The sequence below is a fragment of the Oryza glaberrima genome, chromosome 6 (genome assembly GCF_000147395.1).
Source record: "Oryza glaberrima chromosome 6, OglaRS2, whole genome shotgun sequence".
Classification (NCBI taxonomy): Eukaryota; Viridiplantae; Streptophyta; class Magnoliopsida; order Poales; family Poaceae; genus Oryza; species Oryza glaberrima.
Genome location: NC_068331.1, coordinates 19,974,889 through 20,002,815, shown reverse-complemented (window position 1 = coordinate 20,002,815; position 27,927 = coordinate 19,974,889). Strand labels below are relative to the sequence as shown.

The window sequence follows — 27,927 nt, the reverse complement described above, 5'->3', positions numbered from 1 at the left end:
GAATTTTGATTCCCTATGTTTTCAAAATAAATTATAATGCTTGAAAAAAAATGTCATGTTAACAAAGTGTGCATTGTCATAAATATAGTGAGCTAGAATAATTAGTTAGGCTCCTTGTAGTGGACGTATCCACACGTGTTCAAGTTGAAGGCCTAATATTCGGAGGTGTTCACATGAGAATGCTAATTCGCACAGACACGCTAACTAAATATCTGGTGTGCGTTTATGGCCCAGTTCCGGCCCATGCCGCCAAACCCTCACGCGGGCGTTTCCTTTTTTTCGCAACTTCCACGCGCGCTTCTTTTTTCTTTTTTCTTTTTTTTTTGCGCAACTGCCATACACGTTCTTTTTTTTCCTTTTTTTTTGTTGCGCAATAGCCGCATTTCTTTTTTTTCCTCCACGTTTCTTTTTTTTGTTTTTCCCGTTGATTACTACACGTGTGTAGAAATAGATGTCAAAATTTAAAACTTTCAAATCAAGATTTTTTTTTGAAATGTTAACTCAGATTTGAAAACTTTCAAGTCGAGATTTAAAAACTTTTAACTCGGATTTGAAAACTTTCAATTCAAACTTGAAAACTTTTAACTCGGATTTAAAAACTTTCAACTCAGATTTGAAAACTTTCAATTCATACTTGAAAACTTTCAATTCAGATTTAGAAACTTTCAACTCGGATTTGAAAACTTTCAATTTAGACTTGAAAACTTTCAACTCGGATTCGAAAACTTTCATGAAAATTTGAAACTTTCAACTCAAATTTTAAAAAAATTAAGTCAAGATTTAAAAACTTAACTCAAGTTTGAAAACTTTTAACTCATATTTAAAATCTGAGTTGAAAATTTTTTAAATTCAAGATGAAAGTATTCAAATCTTGACTTGAAATTTTTAAATCTAAGTTCAAATCTGGAATTGAAAGTTTGTTTCAGTCAACTTAAAAAAAAGGAAGAAAGACGCGTGACGAATTTTTATCCCAAAAAACAAAAAAAGTTAGCGCTAAGCGCTGTTAGTTAGCGCTAAACGCTCTTAGTGCCGTCAAAATACGCGCCGCCTCCGTTCCTGGCGCATACGCGCGGAACAGGAGCCCCCGTGTTCACACGGTTGAAGCGTACATGCATGCATTCATATAGGTGAATGGATACATATGTATATATATGATCGTCTTCATTTGTATTGTTTTTTTAAAAAAATATATAACTATATATATAACTTCCATTTATTATAATGTAATATAATCATTTGTATGTAATTTTGTGCTCAAAGTGAAACATATGTAGTTAATAATATTAGTTATTCATGAATGTTTGTCTACATTAAATAGTATGTCCAGATTCGTCAGTAGTAAGTTATATGAGGCCTCCTCCATAGGTTTAATTAGTAGATGTATGGTGAGCTATACCAATTGTTATACAATTCTGAATTGTTATCGAAGTTTTTAATTTGGTACCTGTCCTTTGGGTATCATAATGTGGCCCTAACCGTCCGCGATGTCCACAATCCTTAAGTAACCAGTCTCATGGAATGAGTTAGCTAGCGCAAGACATTGGTCGTGACTTTTAGGTTAGTTGAATCCGCAATGCCCTTTGAGCTGAGCTGCCTTTAATTTGTTCCCCCATGTGGCATCACAATTTCGTTTGTATATCACCCCCTGGCTAGACGACTAGAAACCCGATGGAGCTAGAGAGCCAGAAACCCACTAACATACAGTTTCGAGCAAAACTGCAAAAAGGGCACCCCAAAACGCAGCGTTTTAGGCACGGCCGGCCGCTTTCTTATCATGTTCCGAACCTTCGCACACATCACGCAAAGACGCGAAGAAAGAAAGAGATCAGCTAGCGAGCAAAGCGCGATGGTGCCCTCCCCCTCTGTTCCCCAAAAGCGAGGACGCTCGATCCGGCATCGTGGATGCCAGGCACCACACCAATCTGAATCAATCCCATCCCATGGTGCGCCGCGCACCACCACCGGCAACGCCGCAAGTACGTACTACGTCCCTCCCCCTCGAGACGACAGCCACCATTCGCGCGCGTCGATCGCGTCGATCGTCAACCAATCACCAAGTGCGGCAGACATTACTAGCTACGTGCGGTTCCTAGCTTGCACTTTTGTAGCAGCAGAGATCAGATGCCCGCCACTAATAACACGATCGTGCACTAGCCACTATACTACTGCTACTACTATAAGTACGAGTAGCTAGCTTGCAAGAGTGTATTAGATCCAATCCAGCCATTTTTAGCTGCATGATCACGATGGGTTTCTTGTTTGCCAGGAGCAGCGGCTACAGCTTTGTTGCTCTTGCCCTCCTGGCGTGCGTGCTGCTGGCGCCGTGCCAGGCGGCGAAGGCGGGGCTCTCGACCAAGTTCTACGCCAAGACGTGCCCCGGCGTGGACACCATCGTGCGGTCGGTGGTGGCGCAGGCCGTCGCCAAGGAGCCCCGGATGGGCGCCTCCATCATCCGCCTCTTCTTCCACGACTGCTTCGTCAACGTACGTCAGTCGTCGCGTTTGTTCTGATGATGATCTCTAGCTGACGAGATGGTCGAGTCACGCTCACGCGTGCGTTACGTTTTTTTGGCGAATACAGGGGTGCGACGCGTCCATCCTCCTCGACGACACGCCGACGTTCACAGGCGAGAAGAACGCCGGCGCCAACATCAACTCCGTGCGCGGGTACGAGGTCATCGACGCCATCAAGTCCCAGGTCGAGGCGGCCTGCAAGGGTGTCGTCTCCTGCGCCGACATCGTCGCGCTGGCGTCTCGCGACGCCGTAAACTTGGTCAGTGAACACACGAGACGAGTGTGTGTAGACGTCATAGTGACACAGTGCACAATGAATAATCTTGATTGCAATAATCTGCGTTGCAGCTCGGGGGACCGACGTGGAACGTGCAGCTGGGCAGGAAGGACTCGCGCACGGCGAGCGGGACCGCGGCGAACGCCAACCTGCCCGGCCCGGCGTCCAGCGGGGCGTCGCTCGTGGCAGCGTTCGCGGGGAAGGGCCTCTCGGCGCGCGAGATGACGGCGCTGTCCGGGGCGCACACCGTGGGGCGGGCGCGCTGCCTCATGTTCCGCGGCCGCATCTACGGGGAGGCCAACATCAACGCCACGTTCGCCGCCGCGCTGCGGCAGACGTGCCCGCAGACCGGCGGCGGCGACGGCAACCTAGCGCCGTTCGACGACCAGACGCCCGACGCGTTCGACAACGCCTACTTCAAGAACCTGGTGGCGCAGCGCGGCCTGCTGCACTCCGACCAGGAGCTGTTCAACGGCGGGTCGCAGGACGCGCTGGTGAGGAAGTACGCCGGGAACGCCGGCATGTTCGCCGGCGACTTCGCCAAGGCGATGGTGAAGATGGGCGGCCTCATGCCGGCGGCCGGGACGCCGACGGAGGTCAGGCTGAACTGCCGGAAGGTGAACTAAGATTAATGGCGTTTACGTGGGTGTACGTCATGATCATTCGTAGCTAAGATCATATATCCAATCGAGAATTTCCCTTTGTGGGATTGTGATGGAGACGTGCATGTAGGATATGACCAATTGTATTATCCTCATTTGGTAAGCAATGCCCTGCTAATCGGCGCGGCAATATTCATACAGAATTTGCTTTGGAATGCTTGAATCTTTTAGGAACTTTGTTAACAAAATATTTCAGCAATATAATTAACGGGTTATTGTGATATTGACGTTGACTTTGTGAAATAATATAAGTTTGAGATATTGAGAAAACCTGAGCAACACATGCTCATCAGAGCTAGTACGTCTCCACTCCCCACTTAACGCTGACATGTTCTCGGTATTTCGAATTTCTTCCCATTTTTCCATTCTCTGTCCAGAAGTACAAAAGTCACAATATGCCAATAGATAAAATCTATTTAATCACAAAAGTGATATAATTCTTGCAAATTGCCCCTTCCAAATTTATTTTACATGATGATCAGGATAAATGTATGTCAACTGTGCACACATTGACTACTTTTTTTAATTTAGTTTACTCTTTGTATCCTTAGCATATTTTTCTCAGAAAAGTATATACATACAATATTCTTACAAACACTAATATGTGATCAAGTGAGTAAATCTAGATTTTTTGTAACTATCATCTAGTTAAATCGAAGGGTTAGAAGCTTTGTTTGTAAAAGTTATGTAATAGTTTTTTAATATGTGCAGTGGTGCTCATTTTCCTCTTAATTTGCAAGTGTTTGGAGGGTTGCTTTTCATCTTACCACAAAAGATGGAGAAGGTACGTACTCCTTTAAATTATTTTTTGTTTGATGATGCACATGTGGAGTTGAATACAAGTGCTGTTTTTAGAGCAAATACAACACTAGGCGCCTTACAATCAACCTATATCACATTTTTGTACACGTGGAGCTTAAAGGCAAAAGGACAGGAGAGTGAGATGCCACTAAAAATGAAAAAAGTACGAATTACTCCCTCGAACTATCACGGTCGACCGAATTACACCCCTAAACTCTAATACCAGACATTCTATACCCTTAACTATTGAAACCAGACAAATAACCCCCCAGCTCAATCCGGAGTGGTTTTGATCCTATGTGGCATATACGTGGCAGTCCAGTCAGCAATATTTAGAAAAAAATCATGGGACCCACTTGCCTATCTCTCTCTTCTCTCTGCCTCTCTCCTTATCCCCCTCTCTCTCTACCTGCTACCATCGCAAGGCAAGAAGTTACTCCCTTCATTTCAGATTATAAGATGTTTTGATTTTTGTCAAAGTCAAACTACTTTAAATTTAACTAAGTTTATAGACAAATATAGTAATATTTATAATACCAAATTAGTTTCATTAAATCAATAATTGAATATATTTTTATAATAAATTTGTCTCGTGTTAAAAATGTTATTATTTTTTCTACAAACTTAGTCAAACTTAAAACAATTAAACTGGGCGCTTTTCCCCTAGCTACATCAGCCTAGCTGGACGAGTGTGCTAGCTTGCTACCGGCGTTCAAGACGGCGGCTGGTCGGGCGGCCGGCCGTGGCGGCGGCGGCGTCCATGGACTGCGTGGTCGAGATCGTGATGCAGGTGGTCCTGAGGATGGGCATCTGCAGGTTTCAGGAAGTCTTCGGCATGGCGGTGGAGCTCAGCGCGGCGATCCTCGCGGAGTGGCGGTGGTGTGGTTCTTTGGCATGGCTTCCCACAGACCGATGACGTCGTCTTCACCGGCCACATCAAGGACGATGACGACATCCCGCCGCTCTCCCGCGCTACAATGGAAGCCGAGGCCGCGTCCCTCCTCGTCGCCCTCGTCTCACGTGCCATTACCGCCTGTCGCGTTCCCAAGCGCCGCCCGCCGCCGACCCGTTTCAACGCTGCCACCGCAGCTTCTGCCAGCGGCCCTCGTCTAGACTACTGCGTTGTCATCCGCCGCCCCTAACGCGTGCCGTCTCGGTCGCCTACTGCTCCTCTCCTCCCACGCTGGTGACGCCGTTGCTACCGTTCCTCCTGCTCTTTTGTGAGAGAGAAAGAGATAGAGTGAATGGAAGAAAGGAGAAGGAAGATGCTGACAAATAGGGCCACTGTTTTTTATTATTTTTTGGTTGACTGGACTGCCACGTGTACGGATGTAGGATCAAAACCACTTCGAGCTGAGTTAGAGGGGTAATTTGTCCGGCTTAGAAAGTTTAGGGTTAAAAATGTCTGGTATTATATTTTAGGGGGTAAATCGAACAAACGTAATAGTGCAGGGGTAATTCGTGCTTTTTCCTTAAAAAACTAACTCTGTATGCTGCGCTGAGAGAGAGAACGAAGGGAAAAGAAAGAAAAGGAGACGAAAAGATAATAGTTAGAGGTATTAAGAGACAATAACCTTCTTGATAATATGTTATAGTTATCTCTATAAGATATGGAAGTGTATTTATAGCTAGGAAAAAGTACGAATTACCCTCTCGAACTATCGCGGTCGGCCGAAATTCCCCCCCCCCCCCCCGAACCCGAAAACCAGACATCACTCACTCTAAACTTTTAATACCAGACGAATTACCCCCCTTGACCCAATTCAGAACAGTTTTGTCCTACGAGACGTACACGTGACAACCCAGTCACCATTTTCCTTTTCTTAAACATGGTGGGGCCCAGCTGTCATTCTCTCCCATCTCCTCCTTTTCCTCTTCCCCTCTTCCTCTCTCTCTCGCGACGTCAGACGCAGCCGCGCGGCGGTCGGCACGCAAGGGCGGCGGTGGGCGGTCGGCGCTCATGGCGGCGCACAACGGCGGGCGGTGGGTGGCGGCGCGGGAGCGGGATGTCGGCGGAGAAGCGAGGCGAAGGCGGAGAGGAGCGGTGGCCGGAGCTTGTTGACGAGCGGTGGTAGGCGCGACGAGGAGGGGGAACCGGTCTGTGGGCTCCAGACAGCAGCGGGTGGCGAGGAGGGGGCGTGGCTGGGAGGGCGAGGCGAGCGCTGTTGGGTTCATGAGGCGATTGCAGTGGGCGGCCGGGAGGGGGCGGCGGCAAGCGAGGGTGCGGGCGCGGCTAGGTGCACAAGGCGAGCGCGGCAGGCGGCCTGGAGGGTGTTGTGGTGGGTGCGGTTGGGTGCACGAGACGAGCGCGCAGAGATTCCGGCGAGCCCTCTCCTCCTGCCTCCGGCCAGTACGCTCCCACTGCAGTGGCCACGGGGAACATCATGAGCTCCCGCGGCGGTGGCGGCGGCCTCTATGGCAGGGCGATGTCTGCCGACCGCTTCGCCGGTATCCCTCGACGCCCCAGGACGAGCCTCCTCTTCCGACGCTGACGCCCGAGTATGTCGGTCTTTGCAGGAAGGCGGTGGAGTACTTCGATTGGATGTGCCGTGTGTGGCCGGCCTGACGCCATGTCCGACGGGTTCAGGAGACTCTAGGTGTTCTTCCGATTTCCTCGTCTTCGTGATGTGAATGTTTTCTTGATAATGTGTTGTTGTTTCCTCCCTAGTTTGGCTAACTACTAGATTGCCCATACTATCCGTAATTGAATACCCATGCCACCGCCCACCGCCCGCGCGGCAGCGCCTGACGATGCGCTACCGCCCACCGCCCCCTCGCATGCCGACCGCCCGCACGGCCGTGCCTGAAGTCACGAGAGAGAGGAAGAGGGGAAGAGGAAAAAGGAGATGGGAGAGAATGACAAGTGGGCTCCACCATGTTAAGAAAAGGGAAAATGCTGATTGGGTTGCCACGCGTACGCCACGTAGGACAAAACTGCTCTAGATTTGATCGAGGGGGGGGGGGGGGGGGTAATTCGTCCGGTATTGAAAGTTTAGGGTGAGTAATGTCTGGTTTTCGGGTTTAGGGGGGGAAATTCGGTCGACCACAATAGTTTAGGGGGGTAATTCGTACTTTTTCCTTATAGCTAATAGTGGTATCTATTACTCTCACAAGTATTCGACGTTTGTAGCATTTGATCCAACTTTTAAAACTGGACTATCAATCTATTAACTTATTAAAGGAATAGAAAAAGGAGCCTCCACGTTCGTTCTCACGGCCTAGAAATTCCCACATTAATCGGAGAAAAGAAAAACAGAGTCCATATAGAAATACAATTTACAAATAGTTGAAATTTAGAATTAAAAAAATAAGGAATATTAGAAGAGGAGACTATAGTCCATATAGAAATACAATTGAGAAACAATAGAAATTCGGAACTAAAAATAAGGAATATTAGAAGTAGAGTACATAGTCCATATAGAAATACAATTAAGGAATAATAGAAATTCGAAATTAAAAATAAAGAATATTAGAAGTAGAGTATAGAGTCCATACAGAAATACAATTAAGAAATAATATGTCGGAACCCGGAACTAACAACTAGGATCCTACTAAGATAATGTATCAATCCCTAGATCAGTAAATATCATACAATATAACTGGTTCTTCATTGCATACGTTAAAGTTTTACAATACTAAGGGTTTTAGAATAATAGGTACTCACCTAACTAATTAATTAATACACATCGGAAGTTTCTATCAGTGTTGTGGAAAACGGTGTTAATGGCCGTTAATACGTCCGATAATACGAATACGGAGATCAGACCGTCACGTCATGCTGATGCGGTCATAATTAGTCGGTAACGAACACATAAATCCGATCATTACCGATTAAATCGTCCATCTCCGTCTAATCAGCCGTATAATCGTCGGCGTGATGATGGTTGTTAGCTGTGCCCTTTACTACTACTGACTACAAGCTCTTCCGAAATTCTCACAAGGCAGCAAGATGTAAAATGACAAGGAACTGACTTCCTCTAAAATTTGAACATGAGTTCCTTGATTTTGATGAAGCTCTTCGAGGTAACCGATACATATGTTATTTGGGACCTTGATTACGGTCATCTATGCTATGTAACATTCTCTTGATAATCATTTCAAGCATGATGAACAAAACCCATCACTATGTGAGAATTGAGATATACAGTAACAGCTATCCATTATGAACTTATTTAAATGTCATACATGGTTATTCTATTTAAGGATATATAGAAGGAATATATTTAGTTATATGCATTTGTTTATCAAAAAGGGAAAACTATTATCAACTATGTACATATATTTTCAAAACGTTATATTTCCGCCAAATTCCGATTAATCGTCCGCATTCTGATTAATCGTTTGGCGGTACCCTCTCCATCCGATATCCGCATACCATCTTCCACAACACTGGTTTCTATACATTCTGACTAGGGAGGTATAACCTTTAGGGATTCTCTAAGCTATCGGGGTCATCATAGAAATAGTCATAAGGGTCCTCCTCTTGACCCAGATCTGAAAAAGGGGTTATAAGAGCAAGGATGAGTATTCACAATACTCAGCAAGTTATCATGGAAATATGTTATGCATTAGCATATAGTAGGGTTCTTTGCAAAAAGCAGTAATAAACAATCTGGAAGAGTTATAGCAAGAATTTATAAAACATATAGACTTTAGATTTCTAACCAGGGTACCATATGAGTCCCGATACTCAACTCCATGAGTACGGCTATTCGAATAGTTTCAAAGATATTCTACTGCAGTAGATGTACACTTTACCCGCAGTCCACGACTTGCTGATAATCATCGGCTTTAGTCATGGCCCAGTATTAAGTCATTAACAATTGTGGCACCTGTTTCATGAACTTATATCCTCATATGCTCTGAACGTATTGTTAACAGCAGCAAGAGGAGTTCTGGCATTCCCGAGGTATTTAAGAGGAACTGATCGTATGACACCACGTCATCTCGATCAGGGTTTAGAAATATACCATATAGTTTATACTCGAGTATCACAAACCATTTACCTGTACATGGTAATGGTTAAAGTTGCCCTTCGCGGCTATAGTTGCCTCCTGCGTGAGGACTTAAAAATAAGAACCACTATACAGAGGTGCCATATTGCTAATTAACATAATAACTAGGTCCGTCCCCATTCTAGAAACTGCGGTCGTACCCGTTCGTTCGACATAAATACCTGATAAAACTTATATCGATCGAGACAGTACTAGCCACCTGGAAATCGTTCAAATCTTACGTACTGTCCCAATCTAAGTATAAGGTATTTTAACCAGATTGTAAGCAAAATAAGCAATACTAAATTATCTGGGTTTCTATAATTGATTTATGCATAGAAAATAGAATATTGAATAGGATGTTATAAATAACTAATTTGTAAAATATAGGCTTAAATGATCAAAAGGTATATGGTAACTTGCTTTGCTCGATGTCCTGAGATTGATTGCTATTATCTAGTGTGTCAAAAGAATCCTCAAGACCTAGGGTTAAGCATATAAAATTTAAATTCAAAAGGAATTCAAATAAAATCCAAAAATAAGAAAAATTGAGAAAATAAAATAAAATGGAAAAATAGTAAAAGAGGGTTCAAAAGGTAGAGAATGATTTTAGAAGAATATTGGTCCAAGTTTCGCTGGAATTGGATCTATATTTTAAAATATATGGGCTTCTAAAGTTTGAAAATCAAATAAATGTGAAATGGCACTATGTGCGGGTCCCACCTGTCAGTCTCTCTCTCTTCTCTTCTTCTACCTCCGGCTGATCCCAAAAGCGGCCGCCGGCGCTAGGGTTGGCGATTACGGTGGCGATAGAAGAGAAAAGTGGTTGCGGCCGAGGAGGGGAGGGAGCTAGGGTTCTCCGGCGACGGCGCGCGAGCGGCGGCGGAGGGGTTAATTTGATATGTGGATAGCCTAGCGGCTAGGGCGGCGGCGGCACGGTTAGGCCGTGAAGGCAATTGGGATGGTACAAGTTAGACATGGCTAGGAGAGAGCTCCTAGAGCATCTACGAGGCACCTAGATGGATTCCGGCAGCTTGCCAACCTTTGGCAAGGCGCGGAGGGTAGTTGCCGACGAGCGCCTCCATAGGCGGCGGCCGTGCTCACGTCGGCAGCCCATAGGGCGACATGATAGTGCAAAGTGATTGCTAAAATGGAATTTAGGGAGTATGTAGATGATTAAAACGGAAGAACTCATCGAGATCGGTTGAAACGAAGGATTGCGGCCGGAAAAACTTCTCGGCGGTGAAGAACAGAGCAGCGCGGGGGCGGCGGTGCTCGGCTTGGCGCGGCAAGGTAAAACTCGACGCAGGGCTTCGGTTAGGGTCTACTATGCTAGAACATGGTTGATATAAGGTTTTCTAAGGGATATTTAGGGCGGAGGATGGATGGAGTGGTGTGGAGTCGATCGCGCACAAGGTGTTTGACCGACAAGCGGTGGTGATTGGTGGGATGGATTGGTGAAGCAGAGCTTTGCGGTTGTAGGGTTATGGTTGTTGATGATCGATGATGGACATGGAAGGGATTGGGGTCCTATTTATAGGGCTATGAGGAGCGGATGAGCTCGGGCACCGTCATCGCCATGGATGAGCTCGATCTTTGGATATGGTTAGGGCGGCAGAGGTTGTGAGAGGGCGGCCAAGATCAATTTGAGTGGCGGGAGGCCACGTTTGAATACTTACCGGCAAAGGATTTGCTTGACCACGAGTGAATTCAGCTGGCGACGTGTTGGCGCCAATCCGGGCGCGACGCGCGGCGGCGGCGAGCATGGAAACGGCCAACTCGGGGGTGAATGGTTTGAATTGTGAGAGGGGATACCACCATCTATCTTCAATCCAACCGCGCGGCAAGAATTGGCGCGATTCACCCTGGGTAGAAGCGAAATCGTACTCGGCGGCGGCTTTGGACGGGAGCGCACGGCGTCGAGTAGCGATTCCTTGCGGCGGTCATCATCCCGGCTTTGTCTTCGTCGTGATTGGTGCGGCGGCGGTGGTCTGAGGGCGTCGAACGGCTAGCGGCGCGCCAAGGCGATTGGGCACGCGCGATCGATCCCGAGCCCGACGTGCGGCCGCTCGGCGCGTGGCGAAGTCGGACGCTAGAGAGCGCGCATGAAGGGAGGAAGTAGCAAAGAGATCCACGGTATTTGAGTGGGATGTGGTCCCCTAGGATCAATTCTAGACTTTGTGCAAGATTGGATAGGGATTGGGCTGTGTTAGTTGGGTTAGGCATTCTGTCGAACACCTTGAAGGCAATGAACAGTGAAATTCAAGAATTTTGAATATTTCCCTAGAAAAGATTTGAATTTAAACTATGAATTTGGAAGGGTTTGACTAGGATTTGAAGTATAGCAAATCCTCATTAATATTAAGATAAACTAAGGAAATAATCTATAGTTTGAAATTTGAGAGAATTTGCTCAAATTCACTAGGGTTTGGAAAAAAAAGAATAATTAGGGTAAATTAATAGGGTTCTAAGGAAGTAATACCTGAACCAATTAAGAATCAAATAGATTTTTAAAACACACTAATTTAATCAAAAGCCAGCATGATGCAGTCAAATTTTAGTTTAAAATTTGAGGATGTTACATAATAGAAATTCGAAATTAAAAATAAGAAATATTATAAGTAAAGTATGGAGTCCATATAAGAATTTAAAACTAACTAAATTCGGAATAAACATAGTAAAATTAAAATTAGAGTTTAGAGTTCGTATAAAATACAATTTACAAATAACTAAAATTCAAAATTAAAAAACATGGGAAGAAGACTCTAAAGTCAATATAAGAATACAATTTAGAAGTAGCTTAAATTCGAAATTAAAAATTAAAGAATATTGAAAGATGAGTTTAGAGTCCACACATAGATATACAATTAGAAATAATAAAAATTCAGAATTAAAAATAAATAATATCGGAATAATAATTAATATAATTTACAAATAATTAAAATTTGTTATTAAAAACAATTAATAACTAACACATATATAAAATACAATATGAATATTATATATTAGTAGTTTCGTAAAAGTAGTACAAAATTTAAAATTTTGTTGTCGTTGAATAATACATTGAGAAAACATATATGTTATTATATGATAGAAAATATAATGTTGCTAGCCGCGCAATCTGCGCGGACCACCATGCTAGTTCTATATTATAATACTAGGATGATACTCTTTGAGACACATCTAACCTCTACCATTTCTTTAAATTAACTATTTGAAAAATCTTATGCTAAACATCAAATATTTATGATCAAAGGGAGCATATCATTAAGAGCGCTCAAAAAGAGTCAACCATATTTGTTTTAGATGCGTATAGAAATTACCGCGCTAATCAGAAAAATGACAAATATTGTTATAGTTAGTAGGTCCAGAATACTTTTAGGATCAAATAAACATGGTCGAATTAAAACTTGATTGCGGAAGAAAAAATCTAGTCTATATTCCTAGATTCAAAATCTGGTACAGCCCAAGTTTTGCAACCTAATTAAAGGCGGAAGGAACAAGCGGGTAAAGAGCGGTGAAAAGGATAAGAAATGCAAACACAAAGACATACGAGTTTTTCCTGAGATATCGGAGATTCGAAAATCTCCATTAATTCTTATTGGAGCACACGACACAAGAGAACTCTTGCTCCCCTCTATAAGGTCACGAAGTCCATGGATGCTTGCATAGTAGTCATGGTTCCTCTCTACTCTGGATGGTTGAATGCCAAAACCTTCAAAATGCATCAGGTCTCTTACAAACTTTAGGAGAGATCATCGGGGACACCTCCAAAACTGGCTAGACATGCCGAGATGCTAAAAGTAGCAAGATGAAGTCTTCAATTGAAGCCACATAGCTCTATATTCTTGGTTGGGTGCACACTAAGGCTTTATTCATTTCACCGGGGAATACCTTGGCTTTTTCACGATACATAAAACAAGAAGAACTATTAGTGTATGATTAATTGAGTATTAAATATTACAAACTTAAAAATATATATATTTATTTATTAAAATAAATTCTTATATAAAAAATTTCTGTAAAAAAGAATTACCCCCTCCATTCCATATTGATCATCATATAACATTTTTCACCAAACCTAATAAAGTCTTAACTTTTCTATATTTCATTTAATGTTAGTATGTGGTGGGAAAAAAATCAAGAAATATGTAAACTTTAACTCTCCTCATGCACAAGCAACGAGAGTTTTACTATCCGAAATGAATACGTGCATGAATGCAAACTCAATTCACATGCATAAATGCAATAATACTACACATTAAACGGAGGGGTAGGGTTATATAATGATCAATTTAGAATTTTTGACTTTTGGTTATATAATGATCAATATGGAAGGATGGAGTGCCACTTAAAAGTTCGAGAACGTGCTTACAGAGAATAAGGCAGTATCTAGACGAAGAAGCTGATTCAAATTCAGTCTAAGTCACTCTCGGGCTGAAAGAATGAAAGTGAAGCACTAAACTTGCAAGAATTGATCTACAATTTGCTCTAGGTGCTCTTGAATGGATGGGAAAACATGTAGTGCAAATCAAATATATAGTGGAAACCTGAGAACTATCGTTGTATAAAATAATATGCGCATGAGATATCCACGTCACCAAGAGTAAAAATTTTTACTAGCATTTTTAGTAAAAAATTTTTACTCTTGGTGCACTACTACAGAAATGATTTTCCTGGCAGGGACCCTTTTAGATTGTGTGCGGGCGCTAACTCGATCCGCATGGGAAAATCGGCTCATTTTCCGTGTGGTCCATTTAAGAGGACCGCACAGAAAAATCAATTTTTGCAGACGGACATATTAAATGAATCACATGCAAAAATAAAACTATTTTCACAGGGGAACATCTTAACTGAACTGCAAGCAAAAATGCATTCCCTCCCACACACTTCAAAATTTCACCTACTCTCTTTACCTTTTTCCTTTTATTATTCACTCCATCACTCCTCCTCTCATCTCTCACCTACTCTCTCTCTCATTTTATTATTCTCTCTCGTCACTCCATCACTCATTCTCTCATCTCCTCTCCTCCCCTCTTCTCTGAGCGCGCGGCGCGGGCGGGAGGCCGCGGGCTCGCCGCCCCTCCCCTTGCAGATCCGGCGAGGGGGGGAGAGGGTCTTCGGCTGGCGACCACGGGGACGACGGGCCGAAGGGAGCTAGGGTGGCGTCGTCGGCGGTAGGGAGGCATGGGGGCGGCGGATCCGGCGGTGGGCGTAGGCGGCGGCGGTGCGCGGCCCCTCCCCTCCCTCCCCTTGGATATCCGGTGGAGGGGAGGGGCGTCTTTGGCCAACGACCACGGGGACGATGGCCGGAGGAGAGGGTGGCGTCGGCGGCGGTAGGGAGGCATGGGGGGCGGCGAATCCAGTGTCGGCGACGGGAGCGGGCGGCGAATCCAGCGTCGGTAGCGGGTGACGACGGCGGTGGTGGTGGCAGCGGTCTCCCAGCGTCTGGATCCGTCGCCGGCGACCGCGGGGGCGATGGCGGCGGGCCTCGGCTAGGGCGGCGGCGGCGGCGGCTGGATTAGGGTTAGGGTTTTGGTTTTGATTTTCTTTTCTTTTTTTGTTTCAACTTTTTATTTTCCCGTGTGGTGCCTCACCTGCATGAAAAAAATCACGATTTTCGCGGACCTTTCGTTCCAGACGGGCGAAACAACCGCACGCGAAAATGAGTTTCGACCGTGCGGAAAAATCGTTATCGTAGTAGTGGTGACGTGTATAAATCTCAGCCTTTCATTTTTTATCCGGTAGCTTAAGTTTGCATTGAGTAGATATTTTCTGTGGATGAAACACAAAATGCAGTTGATGGTGGGGCCTGCCATCGAATTGTTAACCGGTGCCAGTGCCACTGTTTCCACGATCAACGTGTTGCGGCTGCAAAAATCACCAAGATACATGCAAATTGAGATATGGAAACGCTGCCCCTACGCTAGCTGCCGCAGCAAGTCTGTACGCGTCAGTTTCATTGACATGCACACTGCTTAGGCTTAGCGCTGACAATTGATCGTACCAAACTAACAGCTCATCAGCGGCAGCAAAATGTACTTGTATATTGTGATTAGGTGACGGTGAAGCATAATTTGCGATTAGGGCTAGCTGCAGGGCAAAGTCTTGTCTTGATAGGCTGGAGTTGCAGTCGTTCAGAACTGATCGGCCATTTTGTCTCGGGAAATGAGCAGAGTTGGGCTCACTTTGGACACATACAAACCGTTATTTTTTTTACGCAGATGGGTGGCTCGTGGTCGTGCCTAACTTAAGATGATGGCAAATGTTCCATGATCGAAGAAAAAATATTGTTCGATGTGCTCCAACTCAGCAAAGTGGTGCATGCATGATCTGATTGAACAGTCAATCACAGATTCACAGTAGGACTTTGTGAACCAACAAAACTGCAAATTGAAGTGCATTATTAGTGCTACCGTGCTAGAAAGATTCCCTTTTATAAGGGCCTATTTTTAGGATGTTGCGGTGAATCGAGAAAAAGTCTCACGTTCTAAAAAGAGCTAATGCAACTGTCTTGCCTTAGCATGACAGAAATGCAGGTTAAAAACTAGATGTGTTAATTTTGCTTGGCACGATTACAGTTTGGTTACAAATAGTAGGACCAAAATTTCATTCGAACTTCAAGATTTGTCTGTTTAACTACTTTAAAACTTCAAGATACAAAAAGAAATATATATTAAAAAATAATTTGTCAACTGGTCCAATACGTCTTTGGTCAAGCCCAAGTTGCAATTTACAAACATGGATACACGAACATGCATGCGTATATGCGCGTACGGGTATCCAACCAGCGTCCTCTGCATCGATCTCATCAAAGCAATCTGGCCAGAGTAGGCCATGCAAATTAATCAACTAATCCAGCTCGAGTTCACGCGAGTTCGGCCACGAAATTCTCTCCCGGAGCATTGATCTGCCCATGCATTGCACGAATCATCAAGCAATCTACGCACACTATATATACGCCGCGAGCTCTGCTTCAATTCTCATCAAGCAACCACTGGTAGTACACTGCAAATATTCCTCTTGCCGTGTCACTGGCTTGCTCTGCTCGATCACGAGCTTGAACTGTGCTTGTGATCAGCGAGCAATGGCTACTCAATGGGTGCTCGTGGTGGTTGCTGTAATGGCCGTGCTCTTCGCCGGAGGCGCCGCCGGCGGGCAGCTGTCGACGAGGTACTACGACGGCAAGTGCCCGAACGTGCAGAGCATCGTGAGGGCCGGGATGGCGCAGGCCGTGGCGGCGGAGCCCCGGATGGGCGCCTCCATCCTCCGCATGTTCTTCCACGACTGCTTCGTCAACGTGAGATCGCATTGCCCATCTTAATTCGCCATTAGTCTTGTTGGGGGGGAGATGTTTGTGTTTGTGTTAATTTGTGTGTGCGGCTTGGCTGTCGTGTGATGCAGGGGTGCGACGCGTCCATCTTGCTCGACGACACGGCCAACTTCACCGGCGAAAAGAACGCCGGGCCGAACGCCAACTCGGTGCGCGGGTACGAGGTGATCGACGCCATCAAGACCCAGGTCGAGGCGTCCTGCAACGCCACCGTCTCCTGCGCCGACATCCTCGCCCTCGCCGCGCGCGACGCCGTCAACCTGGTACGCTTTGACACAAGCTAACCTCCAATGCAATCCAATCCCAATGCAGCACTTTGACACAAGCTACTCCGATGCAGCTGGGCGGGCCGACGTGGACGGTGCAGCTGGGTCGCCGCGACGCGCTGACGGCGAGCCAGAGCGCGGCGAACGGCAACCTGCCGGGGCCGGGGTCCGACCTCGCCACGCTCGTCACCATGTTCGGCAACAAGGGGCTGTCGCCGCGGGACATGACGGCGCTGTCGGGCGCGCACACGCTGGGGCAGGCCCGGTGCGCCACGTTCCGCAGCCGCATCTTCGGCGACGGCAACGTCGACGCCGCCTTCGCCGCGCTCCGGCAGCAGGCGTGCCCGCAGTCCGGCGGCGACACGACGCTGGCGCCCATCGACGTGCAGACGCCCGACGCGTTCGACAACGCCTACTACGCGAACCTGGTGAAGAAGCAGGGGCTGTTCCACTCCGACCAGGAGCTGTTCAACGGCGGGTCGCAGGACGCGCTGGTGAGGAAGTACGCCGGCAACGCCGGCATGTTCGCCGCCGACTTCGCCAAGGCGATGGTGAGGATGGGCGCCCTCCTGCCGGCGGCCGGGACGCCGACCGAGGTCCGTCTGAACTGTAAGAAGGTCAACTAAAGTCAACCTGATGACGAACGTGTCCAAGAACTACAAGTGTAGTGAACAGTCAAGATGGCTGTTTCTGCTCCTTTGGATTTATTTTTGTGATCTGGTTAATATTTTTATTATTTGTGGAATTAATAATGTTGCTGTAAACATCTTTTGATAGCTGCCAGTCAGTCAATGATCATCTGTAAGCTAAAAAAATCGTTTGAAAATATGTTGCACACGTTTTTGTGACAAACTTGAAATCATGAATAGAGCTACCGAGCTAGAGTAGCACACTACGCAACCAGCATTCGACAAAGCCGACAACCACAGCTGATCAACGTGTGCTTTTTTTTTTGTTCCCCTGAGCTACAGGAAATTCTTGGATCCGTCCCTGGGAACAGAAATATCAGCGCGCGGGCAAAGATAACATCTCCAGATCTCCCCCATCCAGAGCTACTAGGCTCCAGAATATCACGTTATAATTATAGTGCAAGTAGCGGCACACGGATCGAACATATATGGGATTCAAGTTGCATATGCCATACCAGGGCAGCATGAGGGGCCGGACGGCTGGTGACGCGCACGCACGCACATCGCTTCGTCGTAGTACAGAGTCGTCACGTTTGCTTTGGATATTCATCTTTTATTATTATTATTATTATTATTTGAGAGAAGGGTATTTTTCTTACCAGTTCACTGCATCCAAATCGGATATATGCAACATTTTAAATCGGAAACTTAGCTCCTTAAACAACCTAATCTAAAATTCGTTCTTTTGGATATTTAAACTCGAGGGACCATAAAATACTACTTAGATCACTGCAATCACTAAGCTACGAATGCCTTTTTCAGAGATTCATCTTGGGCACAATTTGGCTTGGTGATATCACGAGGCGTTGTTGCGTTAGCGCGGCCGGGCCCTGTGTTTCCCCGGCCACTTGGAGCAAAACGCCGGTGCTCGTGCAGTGCACGCACCAACACATGAGTCTTGTACCTGGAAAATGGCTTGGCTGTGCTCGCTATGCCGATCGACCATGCCTATCTATCCTGAAGTACTATTCTCGTCATCGCTTCCCCATTGCCCTCCAAACTCGAACTCACGTCTGATACGATGCATCCAGCAGCTCACGAAAGTTCAAAATGTTCAACGAAAGTTTTAGTTGGCTTGCAAAGGCGATATATTATCCTGGCAGATGCATTGGACTTGTTTCCTAGCTGATCCGCGTCGGTCGCACTATCCTTGTTAAGAATTTCTTCTTCCTCGTTGTCACAAACTCACAATCAGTCACATGGTAGCCCATCAAGTAGAAGACAGACACACGTTCAATTGAATGTTTTTTGTTGACTGGAGTAACTCTATATTATAGCTGATTAGAAGGTTGCACCATCCTTGTTAAGAATTGTTATTCTTTTTGTTACTAATCGCTTTTTTTTTTCTTTTCATGGTTTGGTGATGAAGCAGAAGATTTTGTTTTACTTTTTTAAACTTTTTTTATAAAAAAATAAACTCTCACGGAACTAATTTTTGAATCATAACCTTCGGATGGCATTGCAAAACAATGCTAGACGCCAATCTGGTTTTATTTGGCCCCACCACTCTAGCTAACTCTAGCTAACGTAGCATTACAAAACTTGCTTATGTTGCGAGTGGCGCGAGTGTTGTTTTGCCACGCCATACGGATTGCTGGACAAAAGCTTCAGATTTTAGAGGGTTTATTTTTATAATTAAGAATTAAAAAGCTTTAGAAAATAATAAAAATTCGAAGCAGAAGACATACCATTACCACCATCTTCAAATAAGTTCCCCAAGGTCCTACAAAGCGGACGAAGAGGCGATGGCTCGATGTCGCCACATCAAGACGTTAACCGTGCCAAGAGAAAAAAAAGCCCAACAAACTAGTTTGATCCATGCTGCTGGGGTAGCTTTACAAAGGCCCACTTGAGTCATTATCCAGTATAATCTGACTGATGAAAACATTCATAGCCCTTCGATTCGAGTGCCATATTCTGTCGGATCACATTATGCGGTATCTCGACCATTATTATCTCCAAAATGCTAGAACTACAATCTTGTTTAAGAATAAACTCAGAATTACATTTCTTACAACAAATTGCAGAACACCGTGGATGACAAAGGTGGGCCATTTAACGCAGTCACATAATTGCTGAGCAGCAAAAAAAACTAAGAATCCCCTACTGAATGTTTCTTGAAGGTTTTTGTCCACAATCATTAACCCAGTGTCAAAAACAGCCATTCATCTAACTGCGGTCGGCCTCTATGCTTCATCACCAAACCATCCACAACTTGCAAGCCGGCTGTGTTCACTAGTGCAAAAAGGTTCGTTTAACTTGATTATATTTCGTTAGCTGGCTTGCACCTTGCTATTGTTATAATGATCAGCTGCCGCGGATAGCGATGGTATGGTTACAGGAAATCCAGGACCCATCTGCAAGGAATTCGTCCATTAAGACAATAAGACAATACCAACTTAAGGGCAAGTTGCAGAAAAAAAAAATGTCAGACAGAAACTGTACATATTGCAGTCGAAGATGACAAATTGCATAACTTGGGATATTTTCTCTTATACTCATGAACTTGCTTATGTGCAGCTTTTTACAACTTCAAAAGCATCCCAAGTTCCCAATGTTCAGTGAAGGTTTGGGTTGCAGTTTTATGAATACTTCTCATTGGACATTACAGACAGAACCAATAGGTGAATCATGTCAAGAAAACTTCAGCAGCATCCCAGATCCCAATAAATTAGTAACGTTCTCAAGTACCGAGCAGTATTTCCACCTTTCTCCCCACTAGAGAGAAACATCTACCTTTGAAGTCAATGGACTAGTTGGTATAGCCATAAGTTAAGTACTGTTTTATTTTATTAACAATGTCCCAAAAACTTTCCTCAAGATGTCTGAGAACTTTCACGCAAACAGCACATTCAAGGTTGAAAAGTGAACATTTTTTTATAGTGCAAAGTTTTTTAATCTTATTTTCTTTTCGAGTAAATTTCACAAAACTACAGATTTAACAATAATTTATCACAAAACTACAGGTTTAACTGTTTAAGGCTAAGTATCACAAAACTACAGATTTAATAATAAAATTATGACAAAACTACAGATTTTGAGGTTTAAATCCTTAGAACAAATGTTATGCTTGAGTTATAAACAACAAACTTTTGTGATTAAATTGGTGCTAAACCTGTGTAGTTTTGTGATACTTCACCTCAAATCTATAGTTTTCTAGTAAATTTAGTGCTAAATCTGTAGTTTTGTGATAATCATCTTAGATCAGTAGTTTTGCGATAGTTTAGTTAATATATCTGTAATTTTGTGAAATTTACTCTTTTCTAAATATTATTATAATAATTACGATATAGTTTGACTAGGGTCCTTCCTAATATGGCCATAGCTAAAGATAAGCCTAGGTCTTTGTTTCCTGGTGCCTCCAATCCTATAGCTTTTACGGCTGTATGATTTAACATAACGGAATCTATTCCTTGCTCAGGGAGCCTACAAATAATGGACGCCATGAGAAGATGAGAAGTCCAGCTAAAGGTATTTAGCATTTTTGTACTATTTCTTGTGAAATATTCCATGATATCCCAATAAAATGGGAAAAAAATGCAGCATAGTTCTATTTTCACAGAATAAAGAAAAGAGAGAAAACTTACTGTGCTACTCAGTGTGAACTTCTTCACGTATCCAACATACTTTGAAGCTGAAAGAAATGGAGAACATTAATACCTTGTAAAGAGATTCAGAGAAACAACAAATAATAACACTATTGAAATGAAGCAAATAAAAAGAAGTCGAATGAAAAGAAATAGTCATTATCCATTTAGAATGATTTGATAGGCATTTTGCCACTGGAGTTGCAAAATGTGAAAATCAGATATATTTTCTATAAAACCTGATAGTGATTTTAAAAAAATGAAATTGTGGCACTGACAGTACAACACTAGGACCATAAATACCCAAGTCCAATCACATTAAATTTTTAGCATATTTACATTAAATTTTTAGCATATTTTCTTAAGACCGTGTGCTTAAACATTCATATGTTGATCAAAGTGCCAGTTTCATGCTAGGTGTCTAGAGTACTAAGGAGATGCAAGATATGCGATATAAATAGGCCACTTACTTTTCTTTAATCCCACTGGCTTGGCAAGTAGAAGTGCATGTACAAAAGCACCAATATTTTCACGCAAATTCTCATCAGAAAAATTTATCTGCAAAAGAATACAAACATTAATAAGGCGTGCAACAAAGCTGCAACACAAATATCGAATTTTCCATCAATGCTGATCTTCCGTACCTTCCCAAGACCAACATGCACTATAGCTGTTTTATCTATTTTGAAATCAACCCGGCCTGATTTTGCTGCTTTGACAGCACCAGAAACATCGTTTGTCACAGACCCTAGCTACAGAGCAATATGTCACGTTAATGATTCATGGTACCACAAAAAACATCAAGGCAGAACACTCCATACCATAAAATACAAAAAGGACAGATATTTACCTTAGGATTTGGCATCAGTCCGCGTGGACCCAATATTCTAGCAACCTGAAATAGCAAAGCAGTCAAGAAATTAATAATATAGCAAACAGAAAATAAATTTGTATCAAGAAATAAGCATTACTACCTTCGAAAGACGAGGCATGTACATAGGGGTAGCAATGCACTTGTCAAAACTCAGTTTACCGCCTCCTATATAAATGGCCATAGATGAAAAAGTTCCAATCAACAGGGATGTTGAATATTGAAGATGCAAAACTACGAAAATACCTAACTGAAAACATACTGTGCAATGCAGTAACAAAAGACTGGACAGGTAATTATCTGCAATATCACTTTTTTTTGAAAAAAAAAAAGAGACCGAACAATTTCTATAACTTATACATGAAAAAAAAGATGTTAAGTATTTTAAAACCTTGTAAACGACTATTCATCTATATCTAATACTTATAATGCAGTAGGATAAAGTTTCCTGATCCTCAATGTACAATGTATCATGCATTGCAATTTGCAAATATGCCTGTCGTTAGAAAGAAAAGAAGCTTATACAACAATTGGAGGAAATAAAGTACCTGTGCGGATCTCCTCAATCAGCTCGTCACCACCAACGACATCAGCTCCAGCAGCTCTAGCTTCATCTGCTGCAGGACCTTCTGCAAATACCGCTACCCTAACAGTCTAAAAGTAAAGAAGACCTCAGCACAAAACAGTCAAGAAAACCTAAATGTTACATTTAGAAAGGTACCTTGCCAGTGCCATGTGGCAAAGTTAACGCGCCACGCACCATCTGTAACCCAGGGAGAAATATGGTCAGTATAACTTTGCACCAATCCAACAACCACAACCAGATAAAAGAGATCATAAGATTGATTGATTGACTTGGTTATTGGATCATGCATCATAAAATCTATGTTCACCATTTCTTGTGCATTGCCAGTAACTTTCCACTAATCTAACAATCACAACTAAATGGGGTACAACAGAAGTAACAGAACACCATAATATCATTTCAGCAGTATCTCTGTTAACTTGTGTTGTATGCATCATGATTTCACCTTTCGAGGAACACTGGCCTCACAGCAAGAATAAACGCATAGACAGACACAAATCATTCCCATTACTGTAAGTAGTAGGTTATCTCAATCAGCATATCCTCTTAGGACATTTTTGCTGTCATAACTCATCACTAGAGGTTAGGACACAAGAAGAGTTGATACACACATAGTTCTAAAAAGCGACCAAAGAGGCTGACTAGGCACTAGGCGTCATCTTGCCACTTCAATTGCACCTTGGAGAAGAATTTGAAAGAGTTGGGCGCCTTTGAAATGCAAATTGTTTATATGGTTGGCAATTAATAATCGTTGTTGGACAGCAGACCGGTTAGACAAGCGAGGACTTCAACACCCACCTACATGTCCATTATGTGATCAAGCTCAGGAAACTATTAATCACATCCTAGTCACTTGTGTGTTTTCTCGACAAGTATGGTGTTTGGTCCTGCAACGGCTTGGCTACTCTAGCTTTCCAACCCAGGTTACTGCTAGGTTTGCCAATTGGTGGTCAAGAACGGTAAGGGGTTTACCTACTAATGAGAAGAAAGGGCTAAACTCTTTAATCATCTTGGTCGCTTGGGAAATTTGGAAGCACATGAACAATTGTGTGTTTAATGGCGCTACCCCATGCTTGGCTGATGTCCTCCGAGCCATCGCTAATGAGGGCGCTCTTTGGCGCCTAGCAGGAGCTGCTAGGCTCCGTGATCTCTTTACTAGGACTGGGCTACTAATGCACTAGTTTGGGTTTTCTTTTTCCTTTGGGTGTGTGCTATTCTCTTGTATCCCTGGTGGGCGGGTGTCGGAGTCTTTCTCTAACACCGTACACCTTTTCTTATCTATCTTAATGAAACGATACACAGATCTCCTGCGTGTTCTAAAAAAAATGTCACTAGCCAATCTAAGGCCCTCTTTGTTTGGGCTTATAAGCCAGAGCCCAAACAAATGGACAGCTTTGGCTTTTTAAGTCATAAATCATAAGCATCCTTATTAAGTCAAAAGCCAGGTTTGAGTAGCTTGTTTTGGTTTATGTGGATTAGTGTTTGGACTACACCCTTGACATTGCGACATAAAAACTACTGGCTTATTAACCATAAAAGCTGAAAATGAAAAGTCAGCTTAAAAACCTAAGCGGAAACAAAGGGGACCTAAGCATATTTCATATACTTATGCAAGGTGCAGCTACAATTCTACAAACTTTACATTGCTTATTTGAAAAATGGATGTACAGGAACATGAATTCTTGATGTTTGCTTCTTCTGAAAATAGCATGTCTATTTGTCATTCTGGTATTCTAATACATTTCTGTTTAAACATGGATTTTGCACTGTCAGCTGTGCAGGGGCCTCTAGGGTCTATATGTCCTACTGATACCTGCCTAGCACATAATGCTTTCTAAACACAGTGTACAAACCCACTAGCTGAAATAAAGGCTGGCTGGATTGAGTAAACTAAACCTGTCTTGAAAGTAAAGCAAGCAATGAAGCCGGCAGTCAGAAATGCAATGTAATGACTAATGACAATGCTACACTTCCATGTTAGAGAAGTAAGCAATAAAAACTTAGCACTACAAAATTATCTAGTTTATACATATAGCGCAGCAAACCTGGTCACCACGACGTGGATCAACACCTAACATTACATGAGCTTCAACTGTTTCGGTAAAATTCCGCTTCTTTTCATTTGCACTGGTCTGGAAACAGAAGAGCAAAAAGTAAGAAAACTTCATTTTTCATCAGCCAATTAGGTTGATTTTCATGTTTTAAGAAAGAGTAAAGCATGCAAAAAGTTGCTTAACCCAATATTTCTATGGAACTTTCCAAGTTTTCATGTCATCTTAACTTGTATGACTATCAAATAAAGTATTGAACCATTAGATTGCAACATTGAATAGAGGATCTAAATGTATATACCAACATCTATCTACAATAAAACATAATATCTAGGGCTGTAACCAACATTGGAGAAACAATATTTGTAAAAGATCATATTCTGCTCCAAATAGCATAAAATTGAAGCAACAGAGGAAATAAAATAAGATGGTAAAACGTTTGAACGGATATTTTTTAGTGAATAAATTTGCAGAAATTTTCAGGATTTTGCCAATATCAAATTTAAGTGTTTTATCTATAATTCTCTCACTAACTAATGGAAAGAAGTGGTGGGACCAGGGTTCGACTTACCGTCGGTAACCGCGCGGTTACCGAGCTTACCGCGGGGGTACGGTAATATAAATACCGCGGTAACCTCCTTAAATTCAAATAAATTTAAAAAATAATTTGAATTTTTGATAAATTTTGCACGGTTTTGTACGGTTTTTCACGGTTACCGTGTGGTAACCGTGCTTACCGACGGGGCGCGGTAACCCCGGCCCCGGCGGTTTGGGAAACCCTGGGTGGGACTGAAGGAGTGGAAAGTTTTGAACACTTCGTAACTAAGAGGTGGCCATACCAAATTATCTGATGAGCTATAGTTCTTTCAGAAGTAAACAGATGTATGTTTTAAAAATGACACAATACTTGCATGATCATGTTTATTTTCAGTAGCTATTCCGTGTATAGCAGAGAAGACAGTCATTAGACTGAGCTCAACCAACTTCCCAGGCTTCCACATCAAAATCGGTATGAGATTTGCATATGTTTGAACTTCCTATCGCCGATCAGGCAATCACTAAAATACCAGTTGATCTTTCATACTAGTTCAGCAGTTCTGCATTGATATTTGATAGTGATGCTGCAAAGCTAGCCGACATGCAACTGCCAGAATGACAGTCGAATGTAAAGTTTGGATCTACTAGTATCTATTACCCAGGTGCCAATTACACCGTAATAGAAAAATGCATCACCACATCATGGGTATTATCTTCAAATGCAAAACGAATTGCAATTCAAACCGCACGGAGAAAAATCACGAGCAAGAGTGACAGACCTTGATTTCGCGGATGGCGTCGACGAGATCAATGGCGACCTTCTGCGGCCGCTTCTCGACGGGTATGAGCGTCGGGTATGGCGCCTGCTCCTCCTCCGCCTGCATCCCGAAGAAGCTCCTCCTGGCCCGCGTGGCGTCCATCTCGATCCGCTCCCCCTCTCCCCGCAGCCCCTCGTCCGCCGGCCCCTCCGGGGGTGCCTCCTCCGCCGGACGGTCCTCCGGCAGCGGCGCGACCCTGGCCGGGTACGACACCGGCGTGATCGAGGGCCCCGCGTCCTTCACGAACCGCATCTCCTCCCGCGTCCACTGCTGCCGTTGTGGTGGCCCCTGCGATCTCCTTGGCGGCGGCGGGGGCCGAGACCCGGGGTCATCGCTCGGGGCAGCCTCCTCCGCGGCGGCGGGAGCCTCCTCGGGCGCTGGCTGCGGCTTCGGGGCGTAGGACACGGGCTTGATGGGCGGCGGCGTTGGGCCGGAGCCGGAGCCGGAGCCGGTGTTAGAGGAGAAGCGGAGGAGCGAGATGAGACGGTGCGGCTGGGGGTGGTGGCGGCTGGAGTGGGAGAGGAGGAGGCGGAGGTGAGCCATGGCGATGGCGGGGAGTGGCGGCGGCCGGCGGCGGCTGGCGAGGCCTGGGGTTTTAGTGGGGTGTGGGGAGAAGGGGAGAGAGATCGAAGATCGAAGCGAGTGTGAAATGGAGGCACCGGTACTGGGCCGGATCGGTTTTGTTGATGGGCTTTTTCCGTGCGAGTTTATGTGCTGGTTCAGCCCAGATGCTCAGTCATGTGGGTTGGGGATTTGGGCTAAATATTGGGCTGTTTTTCTGTTAGCTGGGAAGGAATAAGTCCACTAAGACGTCCTCAAAGATAGGTCGAATGTAATTCGTATCTCTCAATTATAATTTCAGATATCTTACCCTATAACTACTGAAACCGGTGTAAAATATAGCTTGTTGACCCGATCCAACCGGCTGACTTACCATGTGAGACCCATAGGCTAGTGTCACATTTTCTTCTCCCCTCTTTATTCACTTTGACTTCCTTAAAAGTGACCCGAATCTAATCTGTAACCCTCAACCGCAAAACCGGATAGGATGACTTCCCGAACTATTGAAACCAACACAATTTGACTCTTTTAGCGGTTTTGGAGAGCGGTTTTGCTGATGTGGCGTTGACGTGACGATGTTGACCTAGTCTTCGTCCCACGTGGCGCTTATGTGGCATTAGAATTAAAAGAAATATCTGTGGGACCCATCTGTGATTCACACATAATATTAAAATATTGTGGGTTCCACTGCCATGTATTCTCTTGGTCAATTGGTCGAACACCTAATGGCTAAACATTACCCTGACGCATGATTCCACGATTTTACTAAAAAATCCTGAAGAAATTGGACGGCATTGCTACATACGATGCATTTCACCGGTTGATTCTCCGTTCTTTAATGAAATTTAAATGCAAACGACGATTCTGGATATTACGGTCAGAACATTTCAACACCTCAGATCAAGAATCTCACCACCGAAACAAGAAGCGATGAACATGGTGAGGCAAGAGCACGGAGGTAGGTAAGCAAGGCAAGAAGAAACCACGACACGACCAAGAACACAAGAAGAACAGATCAACGTGCGCTCGTTACCTGTCGGTTTTGTTGAGCATGGCGAGCATGCCCTCGATGTAGCGGAGGTCGATGGCCTGGATGAAGGCGCCACCGGCGCAACACGGCAGCGGGAAGGCGTCGACGACACACACGGTGTCGAAACAAGATTTCGGCAATATTAAAGGGGGTGGCTATCAAGCTGAAAAAGTAGAAGGGTTGAGAGACAAGGAATTTTATACATGTTCAGGCCTTCTTAATCAAGAAGTAATACCCTACTCCTGTCCTGGGATTGATCCGCCAAGTGTATTATTGATCGTATGATCTGGGAGAAAAATCGTGCCCCTAGAGGCACTCGGACCCCTCCTTATATAGGGGAAGGGGTCCGCA

The 27,927-nt window shown here is 44.2% G+C and overlaps 3 protein-coding genes across 3 annotated transcripts; 2 read left to right on the top strand and 1 right to left on the bottom strand.

Annotated features, from left to right (window-relative positions):
* The first annotated feature begins 2,219 nt into the window (after positions 1-2,219).
* Positions 2,220-3,607, top strand: LOC127776611 (peroxidase P7-like). Its single transcript, XM_052303075.1, has 3 exons — positions 2,220-2,483; positions 2,581-2,772; positions 2,862-3,607. The coding sequence occupies exons 1-3, from the start codon at positions 2,238-2,240 to the stop codon at positions 3,414-3,416; spliced, it is 993 nt and encodes a 330-aa protein (XP_052159035.1). The 5' UTR covers positions 2,220-2,237; the 3' UTR covers positions 3,417-3,607.
* A 12,614-nt stretch (positions 3,608-16,221) lies between these two features.
* LOC127776609 (peroxidase P7-like) lies at positions 16,222-17,694 on the top strand. Its single transcript, XM_052303073.1, has 3 exons — positions 16,222-16,547; positions 16,652-16,843; positions 16,921-17,694. Exons 1-3 carry the CDS (start codon positions 16,335-16,337, stop codon positions 17,470-17,472), a joined length of 957 nt encoding a protein of 318 aa, XP_052159033.1. The 5' UTR covers positions 16,222-16,334; the 3' UTR covers positions 17,473-17,694.
* Positions 17,695-19,234: 1,540 nt separating this feature from the next.
* On the bottom strand, positions 19,235-26,609 carry LOC127777736 (uncharacterized). Its single transcript, XM_052304355.1, has 10 exons — positions 25,947-26,609; positions 24,625-24,711; positions 22,715-22,756; positions 22,542-22,647; positions 22,097-22,161; positions 21,973-22,017; positions 21,767-21,874; positions 21,593-21,680; positions 21,123-21,169; positions 19,235-19,892 (listed from the first exon to the last, which is right to left on the bottom strand). The coding sequence occupies exons 1-10, from the start codon at positions 26,526-26,528 to the stop codon at positions 19,809-19,811; spliced, it is 1,254 nt and encodes a 417-aa protein (XP_052160315.1). The 5' UTR covers positions 26,529-26,609; the 3' UTR covers positions 19,235-19,808.
* Positions 26,610-27,927: the final 1,318 nt, after the last annotated feature.